The following is a 12,940-nucleotide window of genomic DNA, read 5'->3' on the forward strand; positions in this document are numbered from 1 at the left end:
TAACGCCGGTGAATTTTGATAAGGTGTCAACTCACAATTAATATATTTCATTGACCTAAATCGCGAATTTTATATTTTTTTAATATTAATATACGCGTTATATAATGTGGTATATTGAATAATATATAATTTTTTGTCGGTTCCAGGAACATATTTTTTGCTGTATGACTTTGTCGATTTCTTCGACCGGACGTCGGCCACCGCATTGCCCAAGGAGAAATTTGTGCAAATAGTCAACGTAATATTCAAAGACAGAACACAGCTGGAAAGAGACGCCATTATATATCAGGTAAAATGACGATTTTCCGGGCGTTTAGGTGTAAATGAAAATATTCTTTTAAAAAAAATAGTAAATAGGAGAACCGTTATGCAGATACAGTCATATAAATATTCTATTATGTAAAAATAAAAAGTTACCTATTATTCATGTAAAAGCGTCATTACGTGAACTATGAAAAACTTCAATTGTACGAGTATGCATAGTAACTGAAATGTAAATATTTTAAAACCAACATTATACAAGTGTTTCTTATTATAACGGACATTGAATATACGAAAATAAATGAAAAAATGTTAATAAATTTTCCGCTAGAAAGCACACGGTGATCGTGTATAATTTATCATATATAATATTATACTAATACATATTATATAGCTTCCAAATAGAAACAATACACGTGTATAGAATAAAGAGATCACCCGGAGATAATAATTATTGGTGACTTTGTGTAACCCAGCACTGCATAATAAGGTGTATACATTTGTATTAAACAAAATATAATGAAGTACTGAAGTGTACTCGCATTTTATATTTCTATATCAAACGAATATTCACAAACTTGAAATAATATTAATAATATTATCATCGTGATTTAAATAAGTAATTACTAATTATATATTTAAAACACCTTTCCGACTCAGAGAATAATATTTCATCAAGACTCAATTGTATACGTCTTAATAAAATATCATGGTTTAACTGCACACAATTTTCTCTCAATTATTAATTCTTATCGTCTTGTTTATCTGCGCGTCGGACATATTTTTTGTAAGTTTTCTTTATCTTTCATACTAATAACTTACTATGGTATAATATATACCTACCTACTAACCTACTATATATTTTAAACTTTACTATTTACATTTTCAATAAAATGTTTACTGTTATAATGGTATAAACGCCATTTAGTTTTTGAAAACTATTGTAAAAGCTAATTGCATACAAATCAACTTGTGTATCCTAAATTAGGTAAACTATAATACTTAATGGTAGTTTCACAAAACACCTATTGTTAACTCCGTGGAATATCAATAGGCAAATATTAGTGTTTAATAAATATTTTATGAGAAAAAAGTCCATTATTTCTTACGTAATACATTCTAACGTCTTATAATATACCTATAGGTTATTTTTTATATTTCGTTAATTGTTTGTAACAAATATTATGTATTAATAATATACGGCATACACCCCGTTAATATTGGCAATGTTCTGGACAAAATTTTGACTGTGGCCATTATTTTCTTGAAAGTGTTTTTTGAATTACAGACACCAATAACGAACAACTTTTTTTAAAAAAATGAAAGGAAATAAAAAATCGACTTGATGTTATACTACCAGTAGGTAGCTTAATACGATTCGAAACATCTCAAAAATGACCTATCCAAAGTGTGGGTACCAGAATTTATACTACCGTCTACCGCCATTCCTTTGCCAATCAATAAACTGATGTAAAAAACGTTTGTAACATTATGTTATAAAACTGCTAAAAAATGTATTTTAATGCGTAAAATAAAATATTATATTATACAGTCCCCACACAACAATATTATATATTTTAGTATTCGGGATGGGAAAAAAAAGAAGTGGACGACAAATATTCCAATCAAAAACAACTGAGCGACGTGGTTGCAGATTATTTCTTTGTTTGTCCGACCAACCTCTTTGCCAACATCGTGTCAAGTCGTGGAGCTCGAGTGTACTACTATTTCTTCACTCACGTGAGTAGTTTTTAATTTTTATAAATCCCAATGAAATGTTCTTAGGTATTATTTTAGGAACCGGAAAGTAGATAATATATTTGTAATCAGAGGTAAAAAAAGTATCTTAGACACCTACATATTAATGTATCTGGTATTTTTGTGTTTTTTGACATTTGTTAATTTTATCTATGTAGTAAGTACGGGTATCTTGATATATAAGTATCCTATTATACTATATTATTATAGTATTATCTATTGTATCTGATACGTTTTTTAAGCATCTTGCCCAGAGGCGTCATTTGGGGGGGGGGGGGGCAGGGTGTGCAATGGCACCACTAACTTAAAAAATGTTAACAATTGGCCTGCCATTAATACTCCAATGCGCCGTCATAATTAACTTATACGTGTTTTCATATATAGGTAATATAAAAAATATATATTTTAAGTTTTTGTATATGTACAGTAATGACATTAGCTGGTTGCTTTAACTGCTTATAAGCTTTTAATTCTTTGAATTGCTAGCTATTTAAAAGTTGCATTAGTCGTTATGAGTTTCAATTATAGAATTATAAAAGGGAAGGAAAGAATATTTACATAGGTTTGCATAGGTTTCCTACATTTATATATATATAAATATATATTTTTTTTTAATGGCCTGGTGAAATGTCAAAATTGGCCTACCTAAAAGTTTGCACACCCAGAAAAAAACTTGAAATGACGCCCCTGAAATCTTGCCTATCTTTGGTTGTAGTTAGTTAATACTTCGCCCAGTGGAGGCGGGATATGGGATTATTTGAAGCAATTGCTGAAATGGGTGTGTAAGTGTATAAATATATTTAACCGTAAGACCTTAACACAAATATCTTGGCAAATATTATAATTAATAGTTATTAATGGTCCCTACTACTAATTTTGGTTTAATGAAGGGTGGTAAAGATATTTAAAATATAAAATATCCTTCAAAGCCTCCACATTTTTGCGCCGCCACTGACCTTTTCTGTATTATAGTTAACGGATAATGTATTTTTTTGTCATTTCATTTTAAACTAGTTATTTTTTTAAATGTACCTGTAATATACGATCAGTAGATCATCTAATTTTCCTTAATTCCCTTCCCCCCTCAAAAAATAAAAAGATATACATGTCTGTTTTAGGTATTATAAAATAATTACAGCGATTGTTTAGTTGCAGACTACAGTCTGTAGATAAGATAATGCTGATTCGCATACTTTTGTTAGAGACTTAGTGTATTTAATAAATTATATAAATTACCATTGGCCGTGTTCATATAAATAACTCTCATCATAATAATATTATATAACGCGTTGAAATATTGCAGAGGACAGACTCACACTTGTGGGGTGATTGGATGGGTGTGTTGCACGGCGACGAGATGCAATACGTGTTTGGCCATCCGTTGAACATGTCGTTGCCGTACAACGCCAGGGAGAGAGACTTGAGCATACGAATCATGGAAGCATTCACCAGATTTTCGTTGACCGGGTAACGTATTTACAACCACAGTATTATATTGTAACAGTGTGTATAACTAAAAACCTACGCACACTTGTTGTATTTTATCAAATCATTATTAATATCTCCACAGGCGAAAATTTAGCCAGAAAATTTAGGTAGGGAAGCTGAAGTCTTACAGAATGTATAATATAATATATGAAGGTAACCCATGCAATTTTTGGTGGGACGAAGTCCCCCCCCCTCCAGTAGATCACATGCTTTTCGCATCAATGATTTTGTGCACGTCGTCGTTGTTTCTATCGCTAAATTTTGTGAGTAATTATATCTTCGTTATCAACTGCTGTTAACACAATAAAAACAAAAACAAAAAAATTTATAAATCCTTGAAGGGACTAGACGCGCCGCCGACATGCAACAATAATACACATTACGCACAGCAAATAGCTATACATAATATAATTGGATGTGGTCACGCGGTCGGCAGTTTTAAAAAGGGTAAATATTATGCTACCTGCGGGACGATTGACCGATAAGTGAAACTATTCAACTGAATACTGATAAACCAATCCGGACTATCTGCGTAATTACTTCCGCACGAACTTTGCAGACGTTCCTTCGGTTGTAGGTACTTGTACAGTTGTACATGCTATATAGTAAATATATATAGCTGGTTTTCGGTACTCATATATTATAATATGTAGGTATATGCGGCCATGCGCGGTTTCAAACCGGAAAATGGGTTTCAAGATATTTATTTTCTACATTTTTAAATTTGTGGAACACGCTGAAATATAATTTTTTTACTCATTGGCTTAACTTTTTTCAAACGTTTTACCGTTACTTTTCATAAATACATAGTACACAAACTACAAATTATGTTATAGGTTATATGAAGAATTCGTGTTCTGTAAAACTTTAATTTTAATAGGTATTAGTGTATTACTACCATCTTCCGAATTGATGAAATCAAAATTCAAAATACTTTAGACGAGCTTATTGTTTATACAATGTATATTGTATATACATATATATTAGAGATCAGCACGGGCCATTAGAAGAATATTCCGGATTGGTCATGGTTAGACCATCGTACTTGGTTTTGGACCTGGTCGGAAAAAACTTTTTTTGTAAATTTTACAATTATTACATTTTAACGAAAATTGTATATGCTATAAAGCACAAGTACAATAATAAAATGTCTAATTTTAAACGGTGTATAATATACAATTGAGAACAGGCTTGGTCGGATTGGACTTAAAATAAAAAATTACGGACCAGGTCTGAGCAGGTACCTAACTACAATTTTTTTAATAAACTTTCAGGATGTTTAGGACTGAAAGTTACCCGTTATGATCTTAAATATATATACACATTATATTAAACCTGTTTTATCGAAGACATTATCTGAATACGACGATGCATATTTTAAAAGCGTGAAATAGTTGTATAAAACATATTTTGATGAATATATTAGGCTGATATATCATATATGTCTTGCCAAACTATATATTATAATATAGGTATTATGATGTTTGATTTTTGTGAGCATTGCTGTCAGAGATGATTAATTTTGTTGGTACTTGGAAGTAGAGCAAAAAACCAATCATAATATTATATTATATACTGCTAGCCATACGCGTTATAAGCAATAACTTCCAATTTAATTTAAAATATCATTTTATCGGTTTATATACCTAGTTTAAATCAAAATAGTACACATACAGATTTTTATGATATGTACCTAACATAAAATATATATAAATATAGGTACTGCCAGCAGTACCACAGTACATGCAGCTATATCATATCGTTCACTCGTAAATTGTTAATCCAAATTTCATCTTATATTATAGGAATTAGTTAATAGTCGTTAATATTCGTTTCGCCAACAATCTAAGATTCCTTTTTTGAAGTTGTTTAAATGTCACTATTTTAAATTTAAAAAAACAACAAATATAAAATAATGTATCTTCTACCTAATTATATGTAGTGCACAGACACAAAAATTATATTTTCTAGTTGAGATCTTTTAGTGACTTTTACATTAAATTCTATGTATATAGAATTTTTTTTTTTTATTAATTAACCCGCGGCAACTTAGGCCATTGGGTGGTTTTTACTGTGGGGGAGGGTACTGTAAGTTTAAACACGTGTGTTTTAGTTTTGGCAGATCTTTTAGTGGGCGCCCGTAGGTATCTGCCATGCCTGGGTGGGGAATGGCGGCACTTCTCTCAGGACACAGTGATTTGCCCGAAGAAAAATGCCACCCGCGGCCAGTGTCCGTCACAACCGACGCCCTAATCCGGTCGGCCACTCCGTCCCCCGGATATAGAATTATTGTAATCATTATTCGTTATCTACTAACTCCTAACGATACAATATATTTATTAAATACGTTTTGATTAATAATAAATTGGCCATTGTTTACTGTATAGGTTTGCTGCTATATTATACTCGACTAGAACACAATACTGACAAACATATTTCCACCATCTCCCCTATCACTACCCAAGACTCACCAATTAGAGTCTGGTTAGACAAACATTACACCCTCATATGTATTAGTAGTTAGTACACTATACACCAAACTTCTATACATACTTTGAATTCCAATGACTATCAGACTAGTGCGATGTTACTATTGTATAACTTATGTCTTATATTGTATTATACTATAAATTATAATACACAGAACATATTTTTTGTACCTATGTTTGTATCAGTTTATTTAGATTACTACATACTACAGGTTATAACTTGTAATCTAGCTACTTAATAACTATAGTGTGATCACGATTAAAGGTAAAACTAAATATTTCAGATGGATGACCTATAATTTGATTCGAGTTTTTTTTTAAATTCATAGAGGACTTAATATAACTTTTATTTTTGGAAAATTCAAATTATCCTCTTTTCCATACATGGGCAAAAATCAAACGAATCAGATAAAATTATACCAAAGATTCGGCAAACAAAAATATAAATACATAATAACAAATATCCATTGTATTTTTATTTTTTATCATTATTCACCTAATTTTTTTATTTTTCGCATACCTACTATTTTTGTTACATATAAAGTTCCATAAAATTTCGTGTGAATTTAACTCACTTTTAGTATTACTCAATTTTTAAGGTAAAAAAACTGTAGAAGTCAAAGTTATTTTTAAAAAACCGTGTAGTTCAAATTTGAATATATCCAAAATAGTACACAATAAGTACACAAAATAGTCCACAATACCTAGTACCAAGAAAAAAATTTTTTAACAAGTTTAATATTCAATACTTAAGGAATAAACCAAAAACGAAACAAATGTATGGTCTTGCATCCGAAATATTTAGTGTAGTCTTAAATCATGATCACATTGTATAAGAATGGGAAATTCTGTGCCTATGTATTATTTAATATTTTATCTAATATTGAATGTTTTGTTTTTTTAGAACACCTGTATCAGATGACATAGATTGGCCACTATACAATGAATCAAACCCAATATATCATGTTTGGAATGCTGCTGAATTACACGTAGGATACGGACCTAGAGCAGCTGAATGCCAGTTTTGGAACGGATTTTTCCCGAAAATCGGTAAGCCTGTATTAAAGATTGATTTATTCGTTTCAAATAGAAAATAAATTATAAACAATCATTAAATATATTTAATGTAAACGAATTATTGTTCAGTACAAAGATTTTTACTAATAACTAATAGTTATAAATTAAAGACAAATTTTATGTTTTATAGTTAATGACTCGGTGTTTTTTTTTATTTTTTTAGTAGATATTATCAATTTAAGTAATACGAATAGTATGTAGGTACCTATTTGGATTATGCAAATTTGGTACTATTCTAATTTATTATTTAAATTCGCAAGTGTTTGAAAGTATGAGTATTAGCAAGAACTTCTTGAAAATTCTTTGACAGTGTAATGTGCTAATTTAAATTAATATAATCCACAAAATGATTGTTTTTTTATGAGTTTAAAATTATATTTATAAAAACCTGTGTATAGTCATATTTTAGACTTAAGTTTTTATTCTTATATAATAATATATTATAGAATATACAAAAATAATTCAACTACGTGGGTAGTGGGTACTGACAAGTGACTACTGTTAGTATAATACATTTAAGATACTGGGCAGAGCAATGAATGTATAGATTTCACAAAGATGTGTTATTTTTGTGATGTCTATACACAATATTTATAGTAGAAAAATGGTTCGATCTACAATTTCGAAGGTGGTTTCTGATAGAAAATTGAATATAGTTAGTACTTTTGGGAGGTAAAAGTTTAAAATGTTCAATACTTTTTATAATAACCAGGAAAACGAAAAATAAATAGGAAACTAAACGAAATTGTCTTGCAAAACTAGTTTTTGGCAGTCATTTTAATCGTTATGTTGTAATTAAAAAATAACGACTATAGAGACTTGAAATTTTCACAAAATATTCATATTAGCATTAACTAGCCATGAAATATTTTAACTCTTTTTGTGCTATATAGGTAGATATTTTATTTTTTTTTACTTACCTAGGTACTTATTAAAAATATTTTTTGGTAAACATTACATTTATATGGTAACGTTTTTGTTTTTAGGTAAGAAAAAACTTCAAAATTTAATGCAAGATCTCACATAAGTTGTTCTTATAAAAAATAAAAAAATATGCACGTTATTTTTATAACGAGTTTGAAGTTCATTATTAGACAAAATTAGTCAAAATCATAAAAATGTACAATTTATGTTTTAATTGATAGGATATAGTAAATTTATAAACAATTTTATTTATACACTTAGGACTTAATAATTTGATACGAGATTCCTCACAATTAGTAATTACTGCAATATAAATACATAATACAATATACTTAGTAATATAGGCTGGCAGACCGTCTCATTCGCTCAGAATCCTTTTTCATATATGCAATGATTCATCATTGAATTCAAATTGAACACGTCCATTACTTGATGAGTTTGCTAAATGATGAAAATAATGAAGTTGCCTGTTATACTAAGAGAGTGGTGTACATGCCTAAATATTATTGCGTAATTTCAAATTGGCAATTGCAAACGATAGTTCATAATCATTAATAAAATTGTAAAGTCATTCCAGTTGTCAATTTAATAAAATTAATGAAGTGTATTAATATAATGTAATATATTAATTATTTACTATTTGTTTAGCTCAAGCCTTGAAAGAAACTACCAAAATTACTTGTGAAGATTATCCAGACTCGATGCCCACTACCAACGAAAATTGTACGTTCACGTCATCGTTTGCTACTATCAATCCACGAATCTCCTTCACCATAATATTCATCTTCGTTCTACCGGCACATGGATTGTTCTAAATGAAAAAATTAAAACGACAACAACTTAAACATAACAAAACAAACCAAAAAAAAAAAAAACAATAACAAATAAAAAAACGAGAAATTGAAAAACATTTAACGGCCAATAAGGATGCTCGTGGCTCGGGACGTTGACACCGGCACCGGTTATGTTGCAAAATCAAAATTTACATATCAGAAACGCGCATATCATTAAATACGTAGACACAACCTAAATGGAATCTAAAACGTGATACAAGTGTTAGGATCAACGAGATTTGTCGAGTGTTAATTAGAGTATATAATAATAATAATAATAATAATAATAATAATTATATAATAATGTTAATGTTAAAAATAATATAATAATCATTATATCTAATCATAAAAAAAATACTAACAAATAACGATATAAAACGATATAAAACGCTTGTTAACTGTTTCAAATAAACGCGGAAAGGACACTGTTTTCTTACGTGGGAACCCCAAATATATATAATATACAATTATAATATAAGTATATAGTGTCTTCTAGTCAAATTATCCGTATAATAAATAATAATATATCATATAGGTAGTATAATAGCAGTATATATTAATGTATCACAGCACGTTCTTTAAACTCAAGTCCATTTCGTCCAATTACACTGGGATCACAATATCAACATGCAGACAATCTTAGCTCTTTAATATTGATAATAAAAATATCAACTATAAGTAAACTTTTTAATATAGCTCAATTACATTTATATGTACGTGTGTAAAACAGCTTGAGAAAATGAATCTTTTTGTACAATCTAGATAGTATATGTATCGTATCTTTTTAACGGATCTAAAGATAGATTATTTATGATGATCGTTTTTTTCATATTTTTATACCCAAAAAAAATAAAATGAGAGAAAATTATGAACTTTTTAGAAATGCTGTAATAACAATCGAAATTTTACATTATCGTTTTAATATTATCAAAATCTATAATAATATAATAATAAATTAATCAAAAAACTGTTGCCAAACGAGTACAAAGCCAATGCATTCGTGGGTCGACATTGAACGGCTTTGCGATTATATGTTGCAAATCCGCTTTTAATTGATCAGACGATGTTAGGGATGTAGCTATAGGGATTTAATTTTTGAACGATATACATAAAAAATATTATGTATACTATTTTATTACTTTTTGAAAGAACAGCTCACTCGTCTGTTACATATTATTTATTATTATATAAGTACATATTTTTTTTTTTGTAGACAGTTAAGATGTTATCGCCGTTGGTCATTCTTCTAACAAAAAGCTTTGTTCTATATATTATCATATATAATATATGATATATCACATATAATTATATAATAATTAGCAGCATATACAACATGGAATAATATAGTATTACTCTATGATATACAAGCAGTTCTCGTGCAAACAATATTTATTTAGATACAATAAGAGGAGCAATATTGTTTCATGCATTACTATTTAATAATATCAACAAAATTATTTTTTTATTTCATACCTACCACCTATCAATATTCAATAATTGTGTACTCGTGTCCATAACTTTATCGCATCATCCAACCAATATTTTATTTTTAAAAAGATATAAATATCTTAAAGATAATTTTATGATCTCATGAGGTCATATAAAATCAAACATTTTCATGCGTCAAAATTTATTTATTTTTTCGCACCAAAAACTTTAATAAGAATCGTCACGTGGATTTAGATTTTTTTATGCTGAAAAGTATTGTAGTTACCACCTTTGGTTCAAGACGGTGTGAATCCTTGTTTGGTAAATTGTAAGCCATTAATAGTTATGTACCTACCTAGTGATTCTAAAAATATCATGCTTTTTTTCGTTATAGTCATCATCTGATAATTAAAAAATTGTATTATTTTAATGGATGTAATGCTCCTCTTTTCACGCTAATAGGAACTAACTTAATCCTATCATAATCACTGAGGTAAAACGTTGTCACATAACTATTTTAGTACATTCATTTTTGCTCATGCAACATATTATACTGTCGTTGGCTAAACAAAACACGTATTAAACATAAAATATATTTTTAAAGAACGCGCATTATATTTAAAAAAATTTAAAAAAACTATAATATTGTTAAGTATAAAAAAAAATTAAAAACTTATGGTTACCTATCTAGAAAATAAGTTGAATGTTTAGCTTTAAGAGATAGATTTAAGTAAAGTTATAAAATGATGCCTAAAATATTTATTTATAAACAATATTGCTGAACTATTGCTGCGCTCTAAAAAAATGGCCTACTATAATTTTACAAAAGAAAATATTTATATCTGCCTGTCAATTCCGTTACATATTAGCGTTTACATAAATATATATTTATATTTATATACTTTTTTTTTATATATAGTGGACGGGCTAATTTTATAAATATTGATTTTCTTACGCAGACTGCACACCCACCGTTAGGCACTGTCTTGTAGCCGATAGTTAAGGCAAAACAAATCGTATGTGTATTTTATGTCAATTAACCAGACTGCGATTTTAGAAGAATAATAATATATTTAAAAAAAATCCAAAAAAAAAACTATAATAATAACATAAATATAAAAGTAACGACATATCAATATTATATTAATAAACATAATAAAATATTAAATATAATTTTAACGCTTAGAAAATAGAATGTTTATTTTCGTTTCGCTGCCTTCCGTTACCTAAATATATTGTAATGTCGCTCTAACGAATACTAAACTTAAAGAACATAAAATAAACCATAAAAACATCACTGAGTGTTTGAAATCCTATATTATTAAGGTTATTATACCTTAATAAATATAATTATATAAATAGGATAATTATATTAATTATTGTTGTAAACCTTGTAACGTCACGTCGTGTTAAACTTAGACCTATTTTTGTACACAATATAAACTATTGAATATATTTATATAGTAGGTAGTAGGTAGATACCTATGTAATACTTAGTTATTATAACAATGGCCGGCTTCATTATACGTGAAATAGATAATAATAATATAACACTGTACGTCAGGTTAGGTACCATAATGATAATTCTATTTGGTTATTAACTTTACGTTGTTTAAATAATTACATACTTCGATGTTCTTCTTCGTATTATTGTTTAAAAAGTGTTAAAATGTATTAGCAAAGCAAACAGAACAAATACCTTATAATATAATATTTCGAAATATTATGTTGGTACCTACCTTTATCGTATTACATATCATATTATATTCATATATACGTATAATACATAATATATTACATATATAATAATAATCTAATAATAATCGTAACATATCAAACACTATTACGCATGCATATCATTAATTTATAGAATTATTCGTATTAATTTATTATAACATTGTTATATGATTTGTCTAAAACAGTTTTCGTCCGACAAACGCGTACCTCTATTCATCCGTGTAGATTCAGATACATCGTATTGAAATAAATTGTATTAAACGCGTGTTTGTGTTTATAACCACAGCTGAACCATATAATACACATTAGGTCGACTCTCGGTAACTCGAGCTGGTCAAGCAGGACGAATTTTAAAAATAATTTGGACGAGGATCGAGGATTTCGAAATAGGCGCAGGCACCGTCGATTCCGCCAATGTATTCGACTTCGATTTCGCGAATTCAGGTATAATAATAGCTCTAAAACAACCAATCGATTCCGCCGTCTATATACATTTTTAATTATAATGGCCATACCGGCTACTCCTTAACTTCGTTAATTGATTTTAAAATCAATTTTAATTTCACGAGATTTTTTTTAGATATTATAATCTGCCAAAGAAATTTTCTACACACTGCGGGCAACTATAATGATGACATAATGGAATATCAGACGTAGGTTAAAATTTTAAATTGTTTGAAATAATTTCTCACGAAAAGACGCATAAAAATAAACATATCGTAATAATATAACATAAATGTACACATGTGAGTACCTACTTAAAAGTTTTAAAAACGTTAATCTACAAAATAATAAATCAGGTACCTACTAGCTGATCATCTAAATATTAAAATCATAATCTATTAATGTGATATTCGATATAATATTATATTATTATAAAATATATGTAAAAATGAGAGATATTTTCAATTTTATATGAATTATTTTCTAAAAATTTTGATTAAT

General features: G+C 28.4%; 1 protein-coding gene across 2 annotated transcripts in view; it reads left to right on the top strand.

The window, feature by feature from the left end:
• The window catches only part of LOC100168865 (acetylcholinesterase), a 46,981-nt gene extending 38,003 nt beyond the window's left edge, over window positions 1-8,978 (top strand). Inside the window, exons 5-9 of one of the 2 annotated variants that reach the window (XM_001948953.5) lie at window positions 147-289; window positions 1,843-2,001; window positions 3,323-3,486; window positions 6,901-7,046; window positions 8,646-8,872. In XM_001948953.5, coding sequence (XP_001948988.1) covers window positions 147-289; window positions 1,843-2,001; window positions 3,323-3,486; window positions 6,901-7,046; window positions 8,646-8,812 — 779 coding nt within the window. In that variant the 3' untranslated portion in view covers window positions 8,813-8,872. Of the gene's footprint in view, window positions 1-146; window positions 290-1,842; window positions 2,002-3,322; window positions 3,487-6,900; window positions 7,047-8,645 lie in introns of both variants that reach the window. The other variant, XM_029488583.1, reaches the window with a different exon arrangement.
• The last annotated feature ends 3,962 nt before the right edge of the window (window positions 8,979-12,940 follow it).

The sequence above is a fragment of the Acyrthosiphon pisum genome, chromosome A1 (genome assembly GCF_005508785.2).
Source record: "Acyrthosiphon pisum isolate AL4f chromosome A1, pea_aphid_22Mar2018_4r6ur, whole genome shotgun sequence".
Classification (NCBI taxonomy): Eukaryota; Metazoa; Arthropoda; class Insecta; order Hemiptera; family Aphididae; genus Acyrthosiphon; species Acyrthosiphon pisum.